Source organism: Scyliorhinus torazame, chromosome 9 (assembly GCF_047496885.1).
Source record: "Scyliorhinus torazame isolate Kashiwa2021f chromosome 9, sScyTor2.1, whole genome shotgun sequence".
In the NCBI taxonomy this organism is placed as follows: Eukaryota; Metazoa; Chordata; class Chondrichthyes; order Carcharhiniformes; family Scyliorhinidae; genus Scyliorhinus; species Scyliorhinus torazame.
The window spans coordinates 65,929,991-65,954,228 of record NC_092715.1 but is presented as its reverse complement, the minus strand read 5'-3'; the positions used below and the strand labels follow the sequence as shown (position 1 = coordinate 65,954,228).

The 24,238-nt window shown below is 42.9% G+C and overlaps 1 protein-coding gene across 2 annotated transcripts in view; it reads left to right on the top strand.

Moving 5' to 3' along the window:
• The window catches only part of iqgap2 (IQ motif containing GTPase activating protein 2), a 424,926-nt gene that overhangs the window by 156,130 nt on the left and 244,558 nt on the right, over positions 1 to 24,238 (top strand). For both annotated transcript variants that reach the window (XM_072516040.1, XM_072516041.1), the window contains one exon: positions 17,386 to 17,542. In XM_072516040.1, the coding sequence (XP_072372141.1) occupies positions 17,386 to 17,542 (157 nt within the window). The remainder of the gene's footprint in view (positions 1 to 17,385; positions 17,543 to 24,238) is intronic.

The following is a 24,238-nucleotide window of genomic DNA, read 5'->3' as shown; positions in this document are numbered from 1 at the left end:
GTCGTGGTACACATAGGTACCAACGACATAGGTAGAAAAAGGGATAGGAATGTAAGGCAGGAATTCAGGGAGCTAGGGTGGAAACTTAGATCTATGACGAACAGAGTTATTATCTCTGGGTTGATACCCGTGCCACATGATAGCGAGACGAGGAATAGGGAGAGAGAGGAGTTGAACACGTGGCTACAGGGATGGTGCAGGAGGGAGGGTTTCAGATTTCTGGATAATTGGGGCTCATTCTGGGGTCGGTGGGACCTCTACAAACGGGTAGGTCTACACCTGGACCAGAGGGGTACCAATATCCTGGGGGGGAAATTTGCTAATGCTCTTCGGGAGGGTTTAAACTAGTTCAGCAGGGGCTTGGGAACCTGAATTGTAGCTCCAGTATACAGGAGGTTGAAAGTAGTGAGGTCATGAGTAAGGTTTCAAAGTTGCAGGAGTGTACCGGCAGGCAGTAAGATGGTTTAATGTGTGTCTTCTTCAATGCCAGGAGCATCCAGAATAAGGTGGGTGAACTTGCGGCATGGGTTAGTACCTGGGACTTCGGTGTTGTGGCTATTTCAGAGACATGGATAGAGCAGGGACAGGAATGGTTGTTGCAGGTGCCAGGGTTTAGATATTTCAGTAAGCTCAGGGAATGTGGTAAAAGAGGGGGGGGGGGGGTGGCATTGTTAGTCAAGGACAGTATTACGGTGGCAGAAAGGACGTTTGATGAGGACTCGTCTACTGAGGTAGTATGGGCTGAGGTTAGAAACAGGAAAGGAGAGGTAACCCTATTAGGGGTTTTCTATAGGCCTCTGAAAAGTTCCAGAGATGTAGAGGAAAGGATTGCAAAGATGATTCTGGATAGGAGCGAAAGCAACAGGGTAGTTGTTATGGGGGACTTTAACTTTCCAAATATTGACTGGAAACGCTATAGTTTGAGTACTTTTAGATGGGTCCATTTTTGTCCAATGTGTGCAGGAGGGTTTCCTGACACAGTATGTAGATAGGCCAATGAGAGGCGCGGCCATATTGGATTTGGTACTGGGTAATGAACCAGGACAGGTGTTAGATTTGGAGGTAGGTGAGCACTTTGGTGATAGTGACCACAATTCGATTATGTTTACTTTAGTGATGGAAAGGGATAGGTATATACCGCAGGGCAAGAGTTCTATCTGGGGGAAAGGCAATTATGATGCGATGAGGCAAGACTTAGGATGCATCGGATGGAGAGGAAAACTGCAGGGGATGGGCACAATGGAAATGTGGAGCTTGTTCAAGGAACAGCTACTGCGTGTCCTTGATAAGTATGTACCTGTCAGTCAGGGAGGAAGTGGTCGAGCAAGGGAACCGTGGTTTACTAAAGCAGTCGAAACACTTGTCAAGAGGAAGAAGGAGGCTTATGTAAAGATGAGACATGAAGGTTCAGTTAGGGCGCTCAAGAGTTACAAGTTAGCTAGGAAAGACCTAAAGAGAGAGCTAAGAAGAGCCAGGAGGGAACCTGAGAAGTCTTTGGCAGGTAGGATCAAGGATAACCCTAAAGCTTTCTATAGATATGTCAGGAATAAATGAATGACTAGGGTAAGAGTAGGGCCAGCCAAGGACAGTAGTGGGAAGTTGTGCGTGGAGTATGAGGAGATAGGAGAGTTGCTAAATGAATATTTTTTGCCAGTATTCACACAGGAAAAAGACAATGTTGTCGAGGAGAATACTGAGATTCAGGCTACTAGACTTGAAGGGCTTGAGGTTCATAAGGAGGCGGTGTTAGCAATTCTGGAAAGTGTGAAAATAGATAAGTCCCCTGGGCCGGATGGGATTTATCCAAGGATTCTCTGGGAAGCTAGGGAGGAGATTGCTGAGCCTTTGGCTTTGATCTTTAAGTCATCTTTGTCCACAGGAATAGTGCCAGAAGACTGGAGGATAGCAAATGTTGTCCCCTTGTTCAAGAAGGGGAGTAGAGACAACCCAGGTAACTATAGACCAGTGAGCCTTACTTCTGTTGTGGGCAAAATCTTGGAAAGGTTTATAAGAGATAGGATGTATAATCATCTGGAAAGGAATAATTTGATTAGAGATAGTCAACATGGTTTTGTGAAGGGTAGGTCGTGCCTCACAAACCTTATTGAGTTCTTTGAGAAGGTGACCAAACAGGTGGATGAGGGTAAAGCAGTTGATGTGGTGTATATGGATTTCAGTAAAGCGTTTGATAAGGTTCCCCACAGTAGGCTACTGCAGAAAATATGGAGGCATGGGATTCAGGGTGATTTAGCAATTTGGAACAGAAATTGGCTAGCTGGAAGAAGACAAAGGGTGGTGGTTGATGGGAAATGTTCAGACTGGAATCCAGTTACTAGTGGTGTACCACAAGGATCTGTTTTGGGGCCACTGCTGTTTGTCATTTTTATAAATGACCTGGAGGAGGGCGTAGAAGGACGGGTGAGTAAATTTGTAGATGACACTAAAGTCGGTGGAGTTGTGGACAGTGCGGAAGGATGTTACAAGTTACAGAGGGACATAGATAAGCTGCAGCGCTGGGCTGAGAGGTGGCAAATTGAGTTTAATGCAGAAAAGTGTGAGGTGATTCATTTTGGAAGGAATAACAGGAAGACAGAGTACTGGGCTAATGGTAAGATTCTTGGCAGTGTGGATGAGCAGAGAGATCTCGGTGTCCATGTACATAGATCCCTGAAATTTGCCACCCAGGTTGAGAGGGTTGTTAAGAAGGCGTACGGTGTGTTAGCTTTTATTGGTAGAGGGATTGAGTTTCGGAACCATGAGGTCATCTTGCAGCTGTACAAAACTCTGGTGCGGCCGTATTTGGAGTATTCCGTGCAATTCTGGTCGCCGCATTATAGGAAGGATGTGGAAGCATTGGAAAGGGTGCAGAGGAGATTTACCAGAATGTTGCCTGGTATGGAGGGAAGATCTTATGAGGAACGGCTGAGGGACTTGAGGCTGTTTTCGCTAGAGAGAAGAAGGTTAAGAGGTGACTTAACTGAGGCATACAAGATGATCAGAGGATTGGATAGGGTGGACAGTGAGAGCCTTCTTCCTCGGATGGTGATGTCTAGCACGAGGGGACATAGCTTTAAATTGAGGGGAGATAGATATATGACAGGTATCAGAGGTAAGTTCTTTACTCAGACTAGTAAGGGCGTGGAATGCCCTGCCTGCAACAGTAGTGGACTCGCCAACACTAAGGGCATTCAAATGGTCATTGGATAGGCATATGAACGATAAGGAAATAGTGGAGATGGGCGTTAGAGTGGTTTCACAGGTCGGCGCAACATCGAGGGCCGAAGGGCCTGTACTGCGCTGTTATGTTCTATGAGAGGTGAGAGTGACTGTCCTTGACATCAAGTCAGCATTTAGTAAAATTAGAGTCGATGGGGATCAGAGGGAAAATCCTCCGCTGGTTGGAGTCTTACTCAGCACACAGGAAGATGGTTGAGGCTGTTAGGGGTCAATCATCTCAATCAGAAGGCATCACTGCAGGAGTTCTTGATGGTCGTGTCCTAGACCCAACCATATTCAGCTGCTTAATCAATGACCTTCAATCGCGTCATAAGGTCAGAAGTGTAGGTGTTCGCTTTGTTCTGCAGCATTCATGGCACCTCAGATACTCAAGCAGGAAGGGCCCATATGCCGCACTACCTAATAAGTAGCAAGTGATATTCACGCCATACGAATGACATCCGATGGCATTACCATCATTGAATCCCCTCACTGGCCATTAATTCACAACTGGACTAGCCATATAAATACTGTGGCTACAAGAGCAGAGACTCGAAATTCAGTGGAGACTAACTCACTTCCTGCTTTTCCAAAAGTCTGTCCACCATCTGTAAAACACAAGTCAGGAGTGTGATAGACTTGCCCTGGTGAGTGAGACTCTGGCAACACTCTCAAGCTCAACATCATTCAGGACAATCAGCCTGATTCAAGGTGGCTCATCTCCACCATCTATAGCTGGTTAGTGGCTGGTTTAGCACAGTGGGCTAAACAGCTGGCTTATAATGCAGAACAATGCCAGCAGCACGGTTTCAATTCCCGTAACGGCCTCCCCAAAAAGCGCCGGAATGTGGCGACTAGGCGCTTTTCACAGTAACTTCATTGAAGCTTACTTGTGACAAGCTATTATTATTATTATTATGTAATTGGGTCAACAAATGATGGCCTCGCCAATGAAGCCCACATCCCATGAAAGAGTAATTTAAAAAATATATATATATTCCAAACCAAAGTACATTGAGACTATAGGTGGTACAGTGGTTAGCACTGCTGCTTCACAGCGCCAGGGACCCGGGTTCGATTCCGACCTTGGGTGACTGTGTGGAGTCTGCATGTTCTCCCCGTGTCTGCGTGGGTTTCCTCCGGGTGCTCCGATTTCTCCCACAGTCCAAAGATGTGCAGGTTAAGTGGATTGGCCATGATAAATTGACCCTTCGGATGGGGTTGGAGGAATAGGACGGGAGGTCGGGCCTGGGTAGGGTGGTCGTTCGAAGGGGAGGTGCAGACTCGATAGGATGAATGGCCTCCTTCTGCACTGTGGGGATTCTATGATATACAAAATACACACAATCTCTCCAAAATCATTTCACAATTCATGCAGTTTGACATATTTTCCTCTTTTTCTCCCCTTGGCCCATGAAAGACTAATTACATAATGAAAAAGGTTAAGCTAAAATGCTGTAAATGACAATGTCAAAAATCCTCAGTGCAAGGGTAAAGTGCCCTGTTATTGTACTGTTGATATGTACTGTACCACAAGCACCGCTTGTCCTATTACATTTCCAAATTCTGATCAAAATACTATTCATTTTACTAGTTTTCCATTTTAATTTAATGTGATCTAATTGTTTGCAGCATGAATGAATGTGAGGACGAGTGCACAATTCATGCTAGTGATTAGGATCTACGTATCATCTAAGAGTCTGGCTGTCACTATCAATAAACTTTAAAAGGTCACATTCAAGGTTATCCCAGTCTGAAAGTGATCAAAGTTCTGTAAAAATTCCCAACTGCAATTTTACCTGTGCTCTGTTCCATGTCAATTTAACTCCATTAACTGTCAGCCATTTTGCACATTAAATCACAGAACAAGCCATTCAATATTTTTCTGGCAGCAACAGTATGTGGCAGCACACATAGGGAGTGTAAGTAACCAGAATGGTGATAATTTAAGTGACGATATGAAGTACATTTGAGAGGATAGAAGCCAGTAAACACTGCTCGAAGAGCTTTATAAGGTCAGCTGATGTTTAGTTCTACTCCTTTCAAACCCTGATCTCCTTAAATATTTGCCTTGGTCCATCGTCTCATTTGAAAAAACAAGATTTTTAGCAAAAGTTGAACTTGATGGAACTGGAGGCAAATTGTTGAGCTGGTTGGGAAATTGGCTGAGCGTTAGGAGATGGGGAGTATGCACAATTGACCATATGTGACCACTGACGTACCGCAAGGGTCCATGTTGGGACCTCAAATCTTCATTGTATCTAAATTTGCTGAGAACACAAAGGTGAGTGATATTATGGGTATTGCAGTTGAGAGGGTAAAGATACAGGGAGACCTACCACTACTGGCCAATACTTAACTTTCGGAAGGGCCCACCAGGTCAGGGAAACGAATGGCTTATCGAATCAGATCTGGCCCGCGGGATTCAAAAGGCTGATACGGGTCGATGGCTAGGAGTCTCTATCGGGTAGCGATCGCTGGAGTCAAACTTACGCTTTCTGGTCGATGTTCTTGCGAAGGTCGCGAGCAGGCGAAGAAGGGAGAGAGAGCGCGATCTGAACTTGGCCCCTCACTTTATAGGGTCCCGGGGCTTCCCGCCTCTCAGGGCGGCCCTTGATCCTGAGTCCCAAGTGATTGGACTTGTTCCCAATCACTGGGTTCGATATATCCAATAACGGGGCGATTCCTCGATCGGGGGGTGGTCGTTCACCTGTCTTTGTTTCGGCCACTGCAGGCGCCGACAGGTCTGGCCCGGCATTCAATTGCTAATATGTTGCAATTGTTCCCGGGGATAGCCGATTAAACTGAAGATGTCTGGGTTGATGTGCTGCTAATGGTCTTGAGTATCGATCTGGGCCGACTTCCCCAGAGCCGACTACTCTATTCTGTCTGCAGCTGTCCGTTTGTGTCCTGTTGGCTGCTTTTCCCATCAGCCTTTTCGGTTAGCTATTTTAAATCGGGTTTTGGCCAAATTAATAGGGAATCAGCCATTTTAGGTGGCTACATGGGTATTGCAGTTGAGAGGGTAAAGATACAGGGAGATATTGATGGATTGTGAATCATAGAATCATTAAATTTGTACGGCACGGATGGAGACCATCAAGTCTTCGGTAGTCCCACTCCCGGTCCTGTCACCAAATCTCTGCAAGTTTTTTAATGATGCTTATCCAATTCCCTTTTGAAAGACACTATGGATTCTGTCACCACCACACTATCAGGCAGTACATTTTAGATCCTAACTACTTGCTAAGTAAAGCTTTTCCTTGTGTCGGTGTTGGTCCTTTTGCCAATAGCTCACATTTGTGTCCTCTAGTTGTTGACATTCCCACCAAGGGGATCAATTTATTCCTCTTTACTCTGTCTACACCTCTACCATTTTTCCTCCAATCTCCTCTCATCCTTCACTTCTCTATGGAAAATAACCCTACTTTCTCTGTCCACCTGAGCATGAAGCCGCTCATCCAGGAAACCATTCTCGTGAATTTTTAACAAAATTATTCTTTCATGCAATGGGAGTACCAGCTAGTTACCATGCCTAATTGCCCCTTCAACTTGCTAAGGCATTTCAGAGGGTATTTAATAATCAGCTGTGCTGTGGGCCTTAGACAGGCCTGACCTGAGAGCACTCAAAGACATCAGATCTTTCGATGAGATTTTTACAATGATCAGTGATAGTTCCATCGTCACCATTATTGACATTAATAATAATAATTTATTGTCACAAGTAGGTTTACATTAACACTGCAATGAAGCTACTGTGAAAAGCCCCTAATCACCACATTACGGCGCCTGTTCGGGTACACAGGGAAAATTCCAAATTCTCAGCTGGTACGGGAATTGAACCCGCGCTGCTGTCCTTGTTCTGCATTACAAACCAGCTGTCTAGCCCACTGAGCTAAGTCATTAATTTTAAATTCCAGATGTTATTAACTGATTTCAAATTCCACGGCTGTCCTGGTGGGATTTGAACCCATGTCTCCAGATCTCTGCATCTTCTGTAAAGCCTTTACATCCCTCCTAAAGTATGAAATTCAAAATTGGACACCATACAAGTGTTTCATACAGGCTTGGCAAAATGTAGCCGAATGGATTGTTTGGCCAAAGGTTTTAAATTGGATACGGAGCTGGATCACATACATCAGTCGTGATTTCATTGAATGGTGGAGCAGGCTAAAGGACTAAACATTCCTAAAACAAAAATAGCAGTGGATAGGTTATGTAATAAGCCAAGGGAAAAATTAATTTCTTTCCAACTGTATTGGAAAGTTTTCCTGCAGATCAGTATAACTGAACCCAAAGTAGGATTCAGTAGTTAGATTCAAGATTAAAAGTGGGGCTGAAATTCAGTGCATATATTTTTTTTGTAAACTCCATTCCCCAAGCTAGAGTAGTGAGCTGAACTACGTTTCACGGTAGCACAGTGGTTAGCACTGTTGCTTCACAGCGAAAGGGTTCCAAGTTCGATTCCCGCTTGGGTCACTGTCTGTGCGGAGTTTGCACGTTCTGCCCGTGTCTGCGAGGGTTTCTGCTGGGTGCTCCGGTTTCCTCCCACAAGTCCCTAAAGACGTGCTTGTTAGGTGAATTGGGCATTCTGTGTACCCGAACAGGCGCCGGAATGTGGCGACTGGGGGCTTTTCACAGTAACTTCATTGCAGTGTTAATGAATCCTACTTGTGCCAATAATAAAGATTATTATGATTATTTAAAAAAATATTACTCCACTCTCAAGTCTTGCTGGGGTTCAGGACAACTGGGATCAATTTAAAATTAGCCATAGTTCCCGTCTGTGATCAAACATCCATCAGTCTTGTAAAGTAGTACTCGAGATCATAAGAACAGAATTAACCTAGTGTTTTATTCAATAGCTTGTCAAGATACATGGGCTACTTGAGCACAGAGGGACGTGAAGGTAGAAATTCACCTCGGTAACATTCCTCTGTCACACTGCTACCATTATTCCTGAAAACTGCATTCCTGTATAAATTAAACAGAAAATCGGGAAGCTCGTTTAACACCTTTAAAGTCCACCAACAATACAAGACTTTTGAAAAGTAATTCCTGCAGTGCATTTGGAAACCATATGCCAAGAATTTCATAGTTAGGCACAAAGGTTAAAAATACTGCATGGGGTTCTATACCCTTTGAAGTGCTGAAGTCCACATGTGTGCGGCAGCCAAACTGTCTTCATGATTAAATATTAACCAGCACACTAAGTAGGGCTGCTTCAAGAAGGTCACCTTTTATGCCAAAAATAGTAATACATATAGAACAAAACCAAAATGTGTGCACTATGGTAACATCATATTTAAACTTTTAAAACTAGCTAATATACTGTTTTTAACATAAGCCACAATCTATCAGTAGAGATGCATATACAAGTTATACTTTTTTTTAGAAAGGCTTATGTTGCACTATATAACTCTAAAATATTATGCTATGTGTGGATTGAATATTGACTTTTCATTTGTAGCAAATTTCTTCAGTCTATATAACATTAGAGGTTAATGTGTATCATATGTCAAATTTTCTTTTTCCAATAATTGCAGTAAGGGACTTTGGCAAGCAGTGGGTTAACTGTCTAAACTGTCTATTCACCGAAGTGAAAACCTAAACTGTCTATTCACCGAAGTGAAAACCTGTCTGATGTTTTCCACAATTTCACAACGTGTGCACCTGCCAACCTATTTCCATACTGTCTGCCAAGTGTTCACATTTTGGTACCATCACGATGCATGCTTGAGGAGTCTGTAATAGTCCCCACAGAATAAAAGGCTATGTCCTCAGTTTCTTAAACATTTCTTACATTTCGAAACGTGCTGTAATGGTGAAGTTTTAGTGAATATCTACAAACATGATTTGCATCAGGGATGATAAAATTAAGCTGATTTTCCAAACTAATAGTGGCATATTTCTTTCTCCAGTGAAGAGAGAAAAGTGTAAACAGCACAAGGTTCACATTTCCTTCCCAGACTAGCGCACTATTTTGAAAAAGATCTGGTTTAATCAGTGAGATTAAAGTTTTGTATTCAGCCATAAGTGCTGAAGGCTTGTGCACCAGAGGTAGCCACGCAGTTTTAATACAGCTAAAATACTGGTATGTTCTATCCACAAATAAAAAAGGGGATGAATTCAACGAGATCCAATGAGCAGGATCCCCAATCCCAACAACATACTGTATTGGAAGGCACCATTTTACATCAAGTAATACTTGCTCACCAATTTATAGGCTCACAGATGTTCAGTTCAGCCCCTGCCATAGCCACCTAGCTCCAGAGCTTTTTGCTGCCTTTATTCAGACACGGGTGGAAGAGCTAAATGATTTGAGGACAATGTCGAAGCCCAGTATGCCTTTTCAGCACCTTGTAGCTGGTGATTCGGGTACACGGAGGGATATTACGAGGACAAAAGTCTAAATGTGGCACCTGCATCACTGAACAAAATCTCCATGCTTAAGTATATCTGTAAATACAAACAAGATAATTCTCATCTATTTATTGTATTTGGGGTTATAATTGTTGAATAGTTATTTATTGAGCAGCATTTGTAAATCTGTTTTTTGCAGTTGATTAATAGAATTGGAAAAGTGGGTCAAAGATGAGTTGAAAGGTACCATCTGAGGACATAGCCTTGGAGCAGCATGGTAGCATTGTGGATAGCACAATTGCTTCACAGCTCCAGTGTCCCAGGTTCGATTCCGGCTTGGGTCACTGTCTGTGCGGAGTCTGCACATCCTCCCCGTGTGTGCGTGGGTTTCCTCCGGGTGCTCCGGTTTCCTCCCACAGTCCAAAGATGTGCAGGTTAGGTGGATTGGCCATGCTAAATTGCCCTTAGTGTCCAAAATTGCCCTTAGTGTTGGGTGGGGTTACTGGGTTATGGGGATAGGGTGGAGGTGTTGACCTTGGGTAGGGTGCTCTTTCAAAGAGCCGGTGCAGACTCGATGGGCTGAATGGCCTCCTTCTGCACTGTAAATTCTATGATAATCTATGATAATCTGTGCATATGCTTAAAGAAGGATTTTCATTTGTGTAGCGGCTTTCAAAAGTTCAGGATATTCCAAAGCTATAGAGCCAACAAAGTGCAGTCACTATTGTTACGTAAAGAGCTGTTGTCAACAGGAAACGCCTCAGTATCCTCACCTTCTCCAGTTTGGTGTGCACAAAGTTGCCTGATACTGTGCACCTCATCACTGGCTTAAACACAGACAAAATGGGCCTCTGTGTGATCTAACCTCACATCTGCTGAGAGTCTCCGTTAATGAAAAACAGCGATCAAGTAGCTTGACCAGATGCTGCAGTGAATGTTGACTCCCAAAATGGTGAGTTCAATGATTGGGAAATTTGAGCGAAGGATCCTGTTCTAGTTAAATACTATTAACTTTGTAATGTCCATGGAGCGCTGTAGTGGATAGGTTAGGCTGATAGGCCATTCACTAAGAAGCTTAGAACTTGAAGCTATATACTCATACCGAGCAGAGAGAACTCAACCTGTCGGAGGTGATGAGCGCTGCTGACAAGTGGGCAACTTTCAGTGTACATGTTAGCAACGTTACCCACCTGTATTTATATACACTTGGGTGATAGAAATACAAATATGACCCAAGAACACTTCTGGCTCAGGTAGAATCAGGGTGACAGCTGTTACAATTGTCAAACATCTCTAGTATCTAAAAAAAAGTCCCCTAATTTTGCTGAAGGGAAATATGACTAAGAATTTGTGGTAACCAAATCAGTGAATAGTGATTGTGAACGCTAACTTAGATCACTAAAGCATTTCCTATTTAAGAATGGATGGTAGAGGGAGATTGGGTTGTGGCCTTCAAAAGGGAATTTGATAAGCACCTGAATGGAAAGAATTTACTACAGAGGAAGGGAGTGGCAGTGGTTACTCTTACAGAGAGCTGGAATGGGCTTGTTGGCAACCTCCTGCGCTGTAAACATTCTATGATTTTTATGGATTAAATATTAGTGGGATGTCAATGATGCATTCTGGATAATTACTCCCATGTTCTACAATAAAGATAATGACGGAGACAGCATTCAGGCCTGGACTGATAAATGGCATGTAACAATTGTGCCATGCAAGTGCCAGGCAATAACCAACAAGAGAGAATCTAACTATCTCCCCATGACATTCAGTGTCATTGCCATCGCTGAGTTCCCTACTATCAACATTCTGGGAGTCACATTGAGAAACTGAACTGGACCAACCATGTAAATACTGTGGCTACAAAAGCAGATCAAAGGCTGTGAATTCTACAGCGAATTTAACACCTGTCTTCCCAAGCTCTGTTGATCAGCTGCTAGTTACAAGTCGGCAGTGTGGTGGAATACACCCCACTTGCCTGGATGAGGGCAGCTGCAACAACACTCAAGAAGCTCGACACCATCCAGGACAAAGAAGTTCCGATTTGGCACCTCATCCATCACCTTAAACATTCATCCCCTTCACCACTGACGCACAGTTGCAGTGTGTACCATTTACAAGTGTTATGATCCCCGTTGATGTAACTGGACGGGAAGATCCCAGAATAGAATCCTGGCTCAAAAGATTTAAAGACTGTAATTTTTTATTTTTTTTAATGTGGAGGCACAGAGTCACAGGACCGTGAATTAGTTATAACAACAAGAAAAAAACGTGATTAAACATTAAAAAATTGGATTATGGTACAATACGCTTTTACTTCTCTCTCTCCCCCTCCCCTCCGCCCTTGTTTAACAATTGCACACCGGTATTGGGATTAACACTTCTTACAAAGTACATCCTGATCTACAATGGTCTCATTAACACAGTCCTTTTTTAGCACATAAGATGACTTGTTATCAAACACGTACACTCCACTCTGAACCCAAGTTATGGTCTGTGAATTTCTCCATCCCCCACCCCCACCCTCGCATGATGGTCACATGCGAGATTGAGAAATTCAAAACTACACTCCCAAAAGCATGCTCTAAAATCTTCTCTCTCAATTATGCTTTCCCTTAGCGGTCTGCATACTAAAATACGGTTATTACTCTTTTAACCTAGGCTTCCGTTCCACCTTTAATAGCGAATTCAGTCCAGGATTTTACACTACCCACATTTTAGATTTCCTTATTTTAACCAGTTTAACACAAACTCCGAGATCCAGCCACCGAATTCCATAGTTATTTCAACTCTCCTTCAACAGGCTATAGTAAAATTTCAGAAACCTGAAAATCATTTCAGATATCTTTCTGGTGTCTCAGCCTTTTTCTCAACTCTGTCTGAATTTACTGAACAGTTCTCTGTTCTAGCATCTTTAGCCTCCGACGTCTTGGAAACCTCTCTTCATTTCTCTAGTTTCCTTAACTATCTGCTCATTAGATCTCTGCACTTAATGTCTTAACCATTACTCCATGGTATGGCTTTTCTTCTAGCAAAGCTGAGGGAGATGTTTTCTCTGTAGTCTTCTGAATCACTGCTTCTAGTGGAGCTGTAAGATCTGCCTTCTCTCTCACTACCTATCTCCAACTGCAGTCAAATTAGCAAAACTAAAACATAAAAGCTTCTCTAACTTACAAGGTCCCAGTTGCGACGCAATACTCACATAATGTCTATTGGCCTATTTATTCTTCTCACCGTAGCCCTCTCTCAGCACAATAGAAATGCAGTTGGGACATAACCAACTCCCACACATACAAACGACTTTGTCCAGCATGAATTTAACTGTATGTTTTACCCTTCCAGGCACAGAAATAATAATTTAAGCACACTTAAAACTATACCTTATTTCTAATATTTACCAATTCAAATCTAATTCCCTTAAAGCTACCTATGTTTTCCGAACACAACGTGCATTGCAGCAGCTCACCGTGCCTCCTCCAACAGTGATCTCTACCACCTAGAAGGACAAAGGCAGAAAATGCATTGGAACACCATCTGGAAGCAGCCCTCCAAGCACCCCAACCCTTCTGACTTGGAACTACATCACCGTCACTCCTTCACTGCTGGATCAAAATCCTGGAAGGTTCCTTCCTAACAGCACTGGGTGCACCTACACTAGATTAACTGTAGAGGTTCAAGAAAGTGACTCGCATTACCTTCTTAAGGGCGATTAGGGAAGAGCAACAATTGCTGGCCTTACCGGTCATTCCCATAACCCAATAATATTACCATGCTAAAATATCCAGACCGTATTCTTGTTTGATGTTTTGAGCTTTTGACAACTATAAAGATTAGTTCTTGGCAAATCCACAGCTATTTCTACCTTCTAGAAACAAGATTTTACTGTATAACAAATGGACCAGTTATCTTTTCAATGTGGCTAAACCTTCCTTCAAAAACCTGTGCCAGAAAGACCGATTTAAAGAATTTCTGAACTCATTGCAGCCACAGTACAGGCTGTAAGGCAATGCAATCAGTATGTTGTGATTTCATGTTCTGTAACATGAAATCCACTTCTGGAAGAAATATATCTATTGAATGCTTAGAAAGCAATGAAAGCAATAAAACAAAATGCAGTTTGCTATGTTAAATTCCTTTTGATAGTGTGAGGTTACAAGATATTCTGAATCGGTGTTTAATTGCTGTTCCGAGTCTCTGATTTACTGATTGGCTAAGTCTACCTTTCCAATCCACAGAACAGTTAACCTCAGTCAGCATGAATCGGTTTATTGCTGTAACACCTCATGGACTTGTTCACCGAATCTGGGAGAAACCAGGCTGAAAACAATTGCTGAGTAGGCAGAGCCACTAATCAGCTGGATTGCTGACTAAGACGGTGACCCTGAGCCTAGTCGTTCTTTTATACATCTATTGTGGTGTAGATAACCGGATCCTTACTGCATTATAATCACTGATTAACCTATTTGACTGGTTACCACACTAGTTTCTGCATACTGACATCTTCTGGTAGAATTGAAATTCAACAGGCAGCAAACACTGGAATAGCAATTCTGTAAAACAAACTAAGCTGCATAACATTTCTTGGTGTAAGACCATTATTGAAATTGGAATGAACTCACTGGGTACAACTATTTACATTCTACTTGGTAACTTGGTGTCCCTTATCTTCCATTTATAATTCCCCTTGGATTTCTTACCAGCTTTTCTAGTGGGAGTGTCACCTGTACGTTTGCACGCTAACGTAATTTTCCATTTGCATGTCCTTTAGCTACTTTCATTGGGTTCTAATTCTGAGTTCTGCTTCCATAACGCACTTTTTCATGAAGATAGCCCTCTTATGTCATATGTTGGGGTGGGAGAAGGGAAAATTTGTACACATTCGGTGCTGTGATTTGACTCTTCCCCATCTCATTCCTTGAACTGAAGTTTGGGAGGCTAAACCTGGCAATTTTAAAAGAAGAAATTGCTGAGCCCTGATTTGTGTTCCACATTTATTGCTGCAGCAGATGTTCATTTGTACGTGATTGATTCTTGTTGGCCGTTGAAAGCGTGCACCAGCTGATAATTTCATTTACCCTTTTTTTTGCAAAAACATATCATTTTGTTTGTAATTTGAGTCTGTAATGCACAAAGTTCTGGCTGAAGTATTATACTGATTACTGTTTTTAATCTTGTAGAGAAAATAAATGTGGCCAGAAGTGCATTTCCCAGCAGAATACTGATGCAGAAGTAACTCCATTTACAAAGATATTTGAAAATGTCAAATTTGGACAACTTCCCTTTAACTTCACCTGGACATAATATTCAGGCCCTGTGATGCATTGTGCTGCAATTTACTGTTTTCTATATAAATGGAAAGCAGAATTGTCTAATTAAAATAGAAGAGCACATGCATTGAAATTATAGGTAACTTTGAACTATCCAGAGCTAAACTGTCAGAACATCCCTATTGTAAGTAGGGACACATTTCTAGATGCATTTAATCAGTGCAAGAAGTCCTTGAATCCATATGGCACCTTTTTAAGGTACCCATCTTAAACATTCACTCCTTCCACCAGTGGTGCATAGTGTTGTACCATTTACAAGATGGATTGCAGTAACTCACCAAGACACCTTTGACAGTACCTTCCAAACACATGACCTCTACCATCTAGAAGGACCAGGGCAGCAAATGCATGGAAGCACCACCATCTGTAAGTTCCCTTCCAAGCCAAGCACTATTCTGATTTGGAAATGTACCGGAAATGTACCACTGTTCCTTCGCTACATCAAAATCCTGGAACTCCCTTCCTAACAGCACTCGGAGTATACCAGCATCACATGGATTGCAGCAGCTCAAGAAGGCAGCCAACCAACACTTTCACAAGTGTAATTGGTTTATTTTGGCATAGCCAGTGAGGCCACATTCCATGAAGGAATACATTTTTTTTAAAGTCAAAGCACTTTCTGCAGTCCTGCCACATCCACTAGTAAATGGCGATGGTCACTAACCCCAGGCTGAAGCTTTTGCAACCAGGTTTACCAAAAGTGTCAAGCAGATGATCCATTTTTGCCTCCTGATGATTCCAGCACTGCAGATGCCAGCTTCCAACCAATTTGATTCGCCACATGTGATGTTTTCTGCTGATTGTCTGGTGTACAGTGCAATTTGCAACTGCTCAGATTCTGAAACAGCCTGTGCCAGCATGCAGCATGACCAAGATAACATTTAGGCTTGGGCTGAGTACTTGACAAGTAGCAATCACACTGCACGAGTTCAGTCGATGGCTGTCTCCAGAAGAATCACCCACCATCAGTATTCTGGAGCTACCATTGACTGAAAACCTAAGTGGACTGGCTATATAGGTACTGGATCCATCAAAGCTGGTCAGACACTGGAAATTCTGAGGCACCAACTCACTTTCTGACTCCCAAACCAATCCACAAGGCACAAGTCAGGGTTACTCCCCATTTGCTCCAACAACATCTGGGCCGGGATTCTCCGACCCCGTGCCGGGTCGGAGAATCGGCCGGGGGGGGGGTGCGGGAATCACGCAACGTCGGCTCGCCGATTTTCAGGCGCCCGCGGGATCGTCGCTGCGCTGGTTGGGGGCCATTGAAAGCGCCCCCCCCCCGGCGATTCTCTGACAGTTCGGCCGAGTCCCCCGTTGGCGTGGGTTACGTATGGTCCCACACAGTAGGACCTCTGGGTTCTGTCTGCGGGGGCCGTCCTGGTGAGGGGGGAGGTGGGGTATCAAACCCCGGGAGGGGCCTCCACGGTGTCATGGCCCGCGATCGGGGCCTACCGATCGGCGGGCGGGCTAGTTCCGTGCGGGGCCCCTGTAGGGCTATGCCATATTGCCCGGGGGCCGGCGCCATGCGCGAACTCGCGCCGGCCATGGCATGCATGCGGAGACATTTTGGAGAATCGTGCCCGTGAATCTTAATATCAGCGCATTGGTGGAGCAGAAGCAAATGTAGTTCAGTTCGTAAAGGAGTGATTGATGAACAGGACTTAGTAAGTATAATAGTCCAATGTCATAACCTGTGGAGGAAAGTTGTGATGTTTTCAGCTTTATTCTGGGTAATGAACTGGAGTAGGTCAACAACATAAAGGTGAGAAAAACAGGGAATAATAATTTTAAAATATAGAATGTAAAGGATCAAAAAGTAAATTTATTAAAGTGCAATGCACAGGTGCTTGATTTTTCTAATCCTGTTCCCCTTCCATTTCATCCTGGGTACCTGTTTAGTGACACTCCAACTAATGTGAAAGTTTACAATGTCAAACTTTACCGCTTTTGAGGTCTTGCCCTGCTGTAATTGCCTCGTAATGAAGGCAACATGGCGGTACAGTAGTTGGCGCTGCTGCCTTGCAACATCAGGGACCCAAGTTGAAATCTGGCCTTGGGTGACTATGTGGAGTTGCACATCCTCCCAGTGTCTGCATGGGTTTCCTCCGGGTGCTCCGATTTCCTCCCACAGTCCAAAGATATACAGGTTAGGTGGATTGGCCATGCTAAATTGCTCCTTCGTGTCCAAAACGTGAGGTGGGGTTGCTGTCTTACGGGGTAGGGTGGAGGCCTGACACTAGGTGAAATTCTCATTCAGAGAGTAGGTGCAGATTTGATGGGATGAATGGTCTCCTTATGCACTGTAGGAATTCTATTCTATGATTCTATTACTTAGATATGCATAGTTTTTATCAATGGAAAAAGAAGAGAAAATAAGTGCATAATCAAGTTTTTGAAAGTAAATATAGTGTGGATATTGATGAAACTTAAAACCTGCAAGTTTCATAGTTCATTGTCATTTTAATTTTTTTAGGTGGATGGAAGCCTGTTTGCATGAAGAATTACCCCCTACCACAGAACTTGAAGAAGGACTAAGAAATGGAGTCTATCTTCTCAAACTCGCAAAGTTCTTTGCTCCTAAATTGGTGTCCGACAGAAAGATCTATGACATTGAACAAACCAGATTCAAGGTACATGAATAGTTTGTCATTAGCGTATTGATAAACTAAATTGTTGACCTCCTATATCACATGGCTTATAACTGTGGTTCTCAAACTGGGGCCTATCCAAGGGGTCTGTGATGCAGGACTAGTCATACGCGTGAATAACCTGGACATTTGCCCAGAGCCCTGTGGTTAAGAGTTAGCAAAAGGTGTCCCCACAGTGCTTCTGTTCTTCCATACTTCTCCAGTACTCTACCTGTGCTCAGCACCCTTGTGCTATTGCCCACTCCCTCGTCATATTTTCTTTCTGTTCTGCTCCTCCTATGTCTCTATTCTTCCTTCTCTTCCCTGGTGCTTTTTCCATGCTCCTGCTCTCTCTGGGCTCCAGTTCTTCATGTATTGAGATTACCTAGCGCTCCTACTCTCCCCTGTTTCCGTAATGCTCTCTCCAGGATTCTGCCCTTCTTGGGTTCCTGTTCTGTGTTCCTGCCAAGCCAGACTCTGCAGCGAGAAGTGGGTACACCCATTTCACTGATACCTGTAAGTATGTGCCTGCTTTCTTAATGGTAATATTAAAAACACTTATTACATGCAGCATTTTTCTATTATGAGAATCCTGGCTTCTAACAGTCATTTCATTGTGCCTTCACTGCCTTCTCCTGAAGGTAGCAACTTATTTTGCAATATTATTTATAGGTGCCTGCACCTATCCATTACATAATTTAAGCCTCCAAGGGGTAGCACAGTGGTTAGCACAGTTGCTTCATAGCTCCAGGGCCCCAGATTCGATTCCTGGCATGGGCCACTGTCTGTGTAGAGTCTGCATGTTCTCGCTGTGTCTGCGTGGGTTTCCTCCGGGTGCTCAGTTTCCTTCCACAGTCCAAAGATGTGCAGGTTAGGTGGATTGGCTGTGCTAAATTGCCCTTCGTGTCCAAAAAGGTTAGTTGGGGTTACTGGGTTGCGGGGACATTTTGGAAGTGTGGGCTTAAATGGGGTGCTCTTTTCAAGAGCCGGTGCAGACTCGATGGGCCGAATGGCCCCCTGCTGCACTATAAATTCCATGATTCTATGATTACCTTTATTCCCTCCAATTTGCTCCTCTCATCACATGAAGGTAGTGATGTATTCTTGGGGCATGGCTCCATGAGCACTCAAACCCTTTCAATGCCTCAATAAGTGGCCATTCTTTGATGGGGTGTTTTGACAGACTGTTTGACCAGCAGAAGTCAATCCTGTCTAATCCAGGTTCCCACATAAATGCACCTTTTAGTACTGGTCATTGTGACAAGAAGTGGCAATCTTGCCTGAATTTTGTTTCTCTTTTCCTTGTCCCCTCTTTGCCTTCCCAATCAGCAATGTTTTGGAGTCTCCCTTTAATACCATCGTTGGAAATTATTCCCAGACAGAAATCAAAATTGATCTCGTCTTGACCTCTTTTACTCATTTCTGCCACTGTGTATTTTAATGCAACTCTACTTCAGTTTTACCTTGTTCTGAAGTTTAATCTTTTGTTGTTCTTGTATCTGCACTGTATGTTCTATGTATGAATAGAACTGTTGCGTGTCACGAAGCTCTCTGCCAGTTTCCTGCTCAAGTCTGAATTTGCAATGCTTGATTTACAGGTTCAATAACTGTAGTCTCCAAGTTTTGGTGCTGTTTGCTATTTTCTTTCCCTCCATGTTATGAAGGGACACATTTTTTTTCTGGGAAAAAGAGCTTTGCTTGCAATATCAAGTAACCTGGTCAGTTTCAGTCAAGTTTACATTGTGTTTGCAAATGTGAAAACAAGTCTTGCCACATGCGTTTCTCAAAAACAGTACCAGTTTAAGGCACAGTGTCACTTTGTATTAGGTGGCTGTTGCTGGCAGACTAATAATCATGCTGAGCTGATTTCCAGTACAATGAATAATCTGTTTCAAAGTACAATTTTTTTGAGGCTTCAGACAGTTTCTTCTTGAGGGTAATGTTCACAAGAAAACAAAGGTTAACCTTTGAAACAGTTGGCCGGTACTGATTTCTCAAGTTTAACCAGCTTAGTAAGAACATTTTTTTTTTTTACTTCTTAACTCATTCAACTGTTCTGTTCTTGAGTTGATTGGTTGTATTTGGGGAGGGATGGTTATGAAGGATTATAGAATGATGTGTAAATGGATGCTAAATGTCATGGTTTAAACATCGTAATGATGGCATTTGACATCAAAGGTGTATTCTGTTGCAATGATTTGAATGGGAGATGGGAGGAGTAGAGAAGAATATGCAAATCTAAAAGCAGTCTGTGTCCGCATACAGCAATTCTTGGTCAACATTCAGGCTTGAGCTGATAAGGGCAAGTAACATGCATGCCCCACAAGTGCCAGGCAATGGCCATCTCTCCTTGATAGTCGATGGTGTTGTCCTTGGTGAATCATTTACTATTAACATTCTGGGGGTTACCATTGACCAGAAACGGAACTCGCCAAATAAATACTGTGGCTACAAGAGCAAGTCAAAGGCTAGGAATCCTGCAGTGATAAACACACCTCCTGACTCCCCAAGGCCTGTCCACCATTTACAAGGCACAAGTCAGGAATGTGATGGGACACACTCCTGACTTGTCTGAATGGGAGCAACTCCAAAAATACTTGAAACTCAACACCATCCAAGATGATGCAGCCTGTTTAATTAGCACCCCATCCACCACCTTAATGAAAAAAATGAAATGAAATAAAAATCGCTTATTGTCACAAGTAGGCTTTAAATGAAGTTACTGTGAAAAGCCCCTAGTCACCACATTCCTGCACCTGTTCGGGGCGGCTGGTACGGGAATTGAAACGTGCTGCTGGCCTGCCTTGGTCTGCTTTAAAAGCCAGCTCTTTAGCCCTGTGCTAAAACCAGCACCATCCATTCCTCCACCACCAAAGCACAGTGACAGCATTCTGTACCATATGCAAGAGGAAATGCAGCAACTCGCCAAGGCTCCTTGGCAGCATCTGCCACTTAAAAAACAAGGGCAGCAGACGCATGGAGATTCCACCTTCTGAAAATTGCCCTCCCAAGACATTCTGTCTTGGAACTACATCACCATTCCTTCACTGTCACTGAGTCAAAAGCCAGGAAAATCTGTCCTAATAGCACTTAGTGTACCTACACCAGGTGGACTGCAGTGGTTCAAGCAGCACGGTAGCACAGTGGGTAGCACTGATGCTTCACAGCACCTAGGTCCCAGGTTCGATTCCCAGCTTGGGTCACTGTCTGTGTGGAATCTGCACGTTCTCCCCATGTCTGCATGGGTTTCCTCTGGGTGCTCTGGTTTCCTCCCACAAGTCCTGAAAGACGTGCTTGTTAGGTGAATTGGACATTCTGAATTCTCCCTCCATGTACCTGAACAGGTGCCGGAGTGTGGCGACTAGGGGCTTTTCACAGTAACTTAATTGAAGTGTTAATGTAAGTCTACTTGTTACAATAAAGATTATTATTATAAGCTGGCTCACTATCACTTCTCAGGGGGCCAATAGGGATCAATACAGGCCTTGCAAATGATGCACACATCTCATAAAAGAATAAAATAACATTTCTGATACAGACAAACTGCCTTTGAGCGTAGAATTACACTGTTATGTTAACGTTTGTGTTCTCTTTATACTTTCCCTTATGATGAAGCTATTTTGTCCCATGTACACAATGTCACATTCCATCTTCGAGTAACTGGGGACAGAACAGTCTTCAGTGGGACTTGTTCACTAAAAGTACCATTCATCAATAGCATATGCACTGAATCTGCTTTCAATGGTATTCAACACATGTATTTTTAGTGATGTGCAGTGTACTGAAGGAAAAAAGGGGAGAATCATGATGTGGTGAGATTGAGACCTCGCGGTGGATACAGTAATCAATTAAGTTGGGGCGAGGGAGGAAGGTTCTTTTAAAAGGTTACATCTAATATGAGAGCTAACTGCCATTGGGAAAAGAAACACTTGTATATGTAGTATCTTTCATGGCCTCCAAGGCATTTCAAAGCACTTTACTGGCAATTAATTAATTTGTAGTGTTTTCTCTAATGTATGAATCTTGGCAGCCAATTTGTAGAGTGCATTCAGTATCTTTAAACATTCAAATATCAAATTGTAGAACTTAAAGGTGGTGGTTTATGAGTCTGTGTTGGTTGAGTGCCAGGCATTTTCACGTGTAAAGAGACAAGGTGAAGCCTTTTCTTCCTGTGCACCTGATCTCCTCAATCATCATAGTGTTGGCAGGCAAAGGATTTGCACTTAAATGGTGCTTTAGGTCCTTAGGGGTGACTCGAACTTCATTGCTTAATGACTTATTTTGTCATGTAGGCAAATGCAGTCAACAATTTATTGTCCAAAATCTTTAGCTAGCTTTAAAAAAAAACTGGTTAGATTCTGATGGAGTCTAGTCTGGCTATCACACTGTAGGAAAGATATTAATTCCTTGGAGAGTGCAGAAGACATTTGCCAGAATGTTACTAGGGTTGAGAACTTCACTTTTATGGGGGCACTGGAACAACTCCAGTTCTTCCTGGAACAGACAAAGTAAGATGTTGCCAGTGGCAGGAGGACTAGTTACAGATTCATGACCATTGGCAAAATGAGTAAAGATGACATGAGCATATTGTTATGTAACAAGTATTTGTGATGTGGTGTGCACTGCCTTCAATATTGGTGGACGCAGATTCAGTCATAACTTTCAATGGGATATGGGCTAAGTACTTAGTCCTATAAAAAGAGCCCATCCATTCATGATGGGCCAAGTGGCCTCTTTCAGTCTTATGCAATTCTACCTCCTGAGCATAATACATTGTGTATTTATTGTATGTCCTACATTTTTCATGCCTGGACTGTATGCAGGGCAATACTTTTCACTCGGTCCACATGACAATAAATCTAAATCTAATCCAAGGTCCTGCAGTTTTCGGCTCAAAAGAGTTATCGCCTACTGGGATTGGATCATTGCTGTATTTTAGAAATTGTGACTGGACTGAGGGGGCAGGTTGTCACTGCCATTTATTTGGTGTTCTGGCAATTATAGTCATCAGATGAAAAATTATATGTTTTGGTTTAAAATAAAAAAGGAACTGCTTGTCTGCTTCTCTGATGATATGCTTCATTTTGAAGCACACTTCTGACACACAAGCCTCTCTTACAGTTTGCTCCATGTGTTTTGCTCTGTGTGCTGATACTAACCAACCCAGTTGGGTTCAGAAAACTCATATGTAAACTGTTAGATCCTTGGTTGAGAGGTAGCTTTAATCCAGTTGATCTGGACTGGGGCCAGGTCTGTGAAGTGAAAAGTCAGCATATTCACTCATCATCTTGTACATTGCAAAGAAACTTGAAATGTTGCAATAATTGATTTGTACATTTGTTAAAGAGATTCTATAATTTAAGAGGTTCTATAATTTTTCATCTGGGGATAATAATTGTCATCCTCCTTTGTTGGAGCCCTCCCGAGAATACTGCTCCAGTATTTCACATGGCCCTTGCCGCATCCAACTGTTTGTAATAGAACTGATGCAATCTGTTCTGGTTTTGTGATGCAAGTGTTTATTTTAGGTTTTGGCTGATGTTTGTTGTTACAGGTACAGGTGCTGCTTTCCTATTAAAGGCCTTGTGAGGATCTGTGTTCAACAGTTCTCTGAAAAAAAATGCCCTTGAAATATTTGCCTTCTAATTTTTTTTAAATGTGCCGAAGTGAGAAACACCTCATCAATCAGTTTACCATCTTGCATAAGCCGTCGTAAATCCAAAACCCTGCAACCTGGATTAACACTTGGACTTAGCCCCCATATTCAACAACCTGTTCTTGCAAAGCTTCACTGACTTTATTCCAGCAAGTCAGCTTTAAGATCCACATTCTCCCTTTCAGAGCCTTCCGTGACCTTGCTTCTATTTGAATCACCTACAGCTCCTGGTTCCTGCTCACGCTTTCCACACCTCCCTGACTTGGGTTCACTGCTTATTTTGCATTCCCTCAGTTCAGAATGAAGTTGAGATTTTGCTTTGTGTCCCATCCACTTGGGATTGTTTCCCAAAACAACCTCACCTGCAGACCCTGCTATCAAAATCCCCCTCAAGCTGCTACGTTTAGACCACATTTTCGATCTCTTCCTCTCACTCTAGATTTCTTCTTGTAAACGGCATCCACATTTCCACCTATAAAGAATGGAAGACTAATTGCAATCGTACTGTATGTTAGTGTGTCTCTACAACTCGGCATACTTCTTGTGCAATGCATTCATTCTGACGTGTAACAGCTATTGTGCATGGAAAGATAGCAGGCATTTCAACCATTGAGATCATTTTTGGGCCATGTAGGTGGGAGGAGGAATGCTGGGCAGGATGTGGGAGAATTTTCTCTTTGAATAATGCTTGTAAGATTTTCATACATACTGGAACCACTGGAGCAAGCAGTGATATGTCTTTGATTTGATAATTTGAATAATTGTCATGAATGTAAAATGTTTGGGTATTTTACAGCACATGGCGGTTTGCCTGTTGATTGGGCATATTGCCATCATTGCATTTGGTTTCAGGTGAATCATTCACTTACCTTGTGCTCGTGAACTTTCTGACTGCAAAAACCAGCTTCAGAGAATAGATGTGGAAATCTTTGTACAAGCTCTGATCATTTTTAAATGCTGCGGGAACAGTGGATTGAGTAAGAGTCCCAAATACCTAATGGTTTTTTTGGTTTCAAACAGCTGCTATGAAATTAAATGAAAAT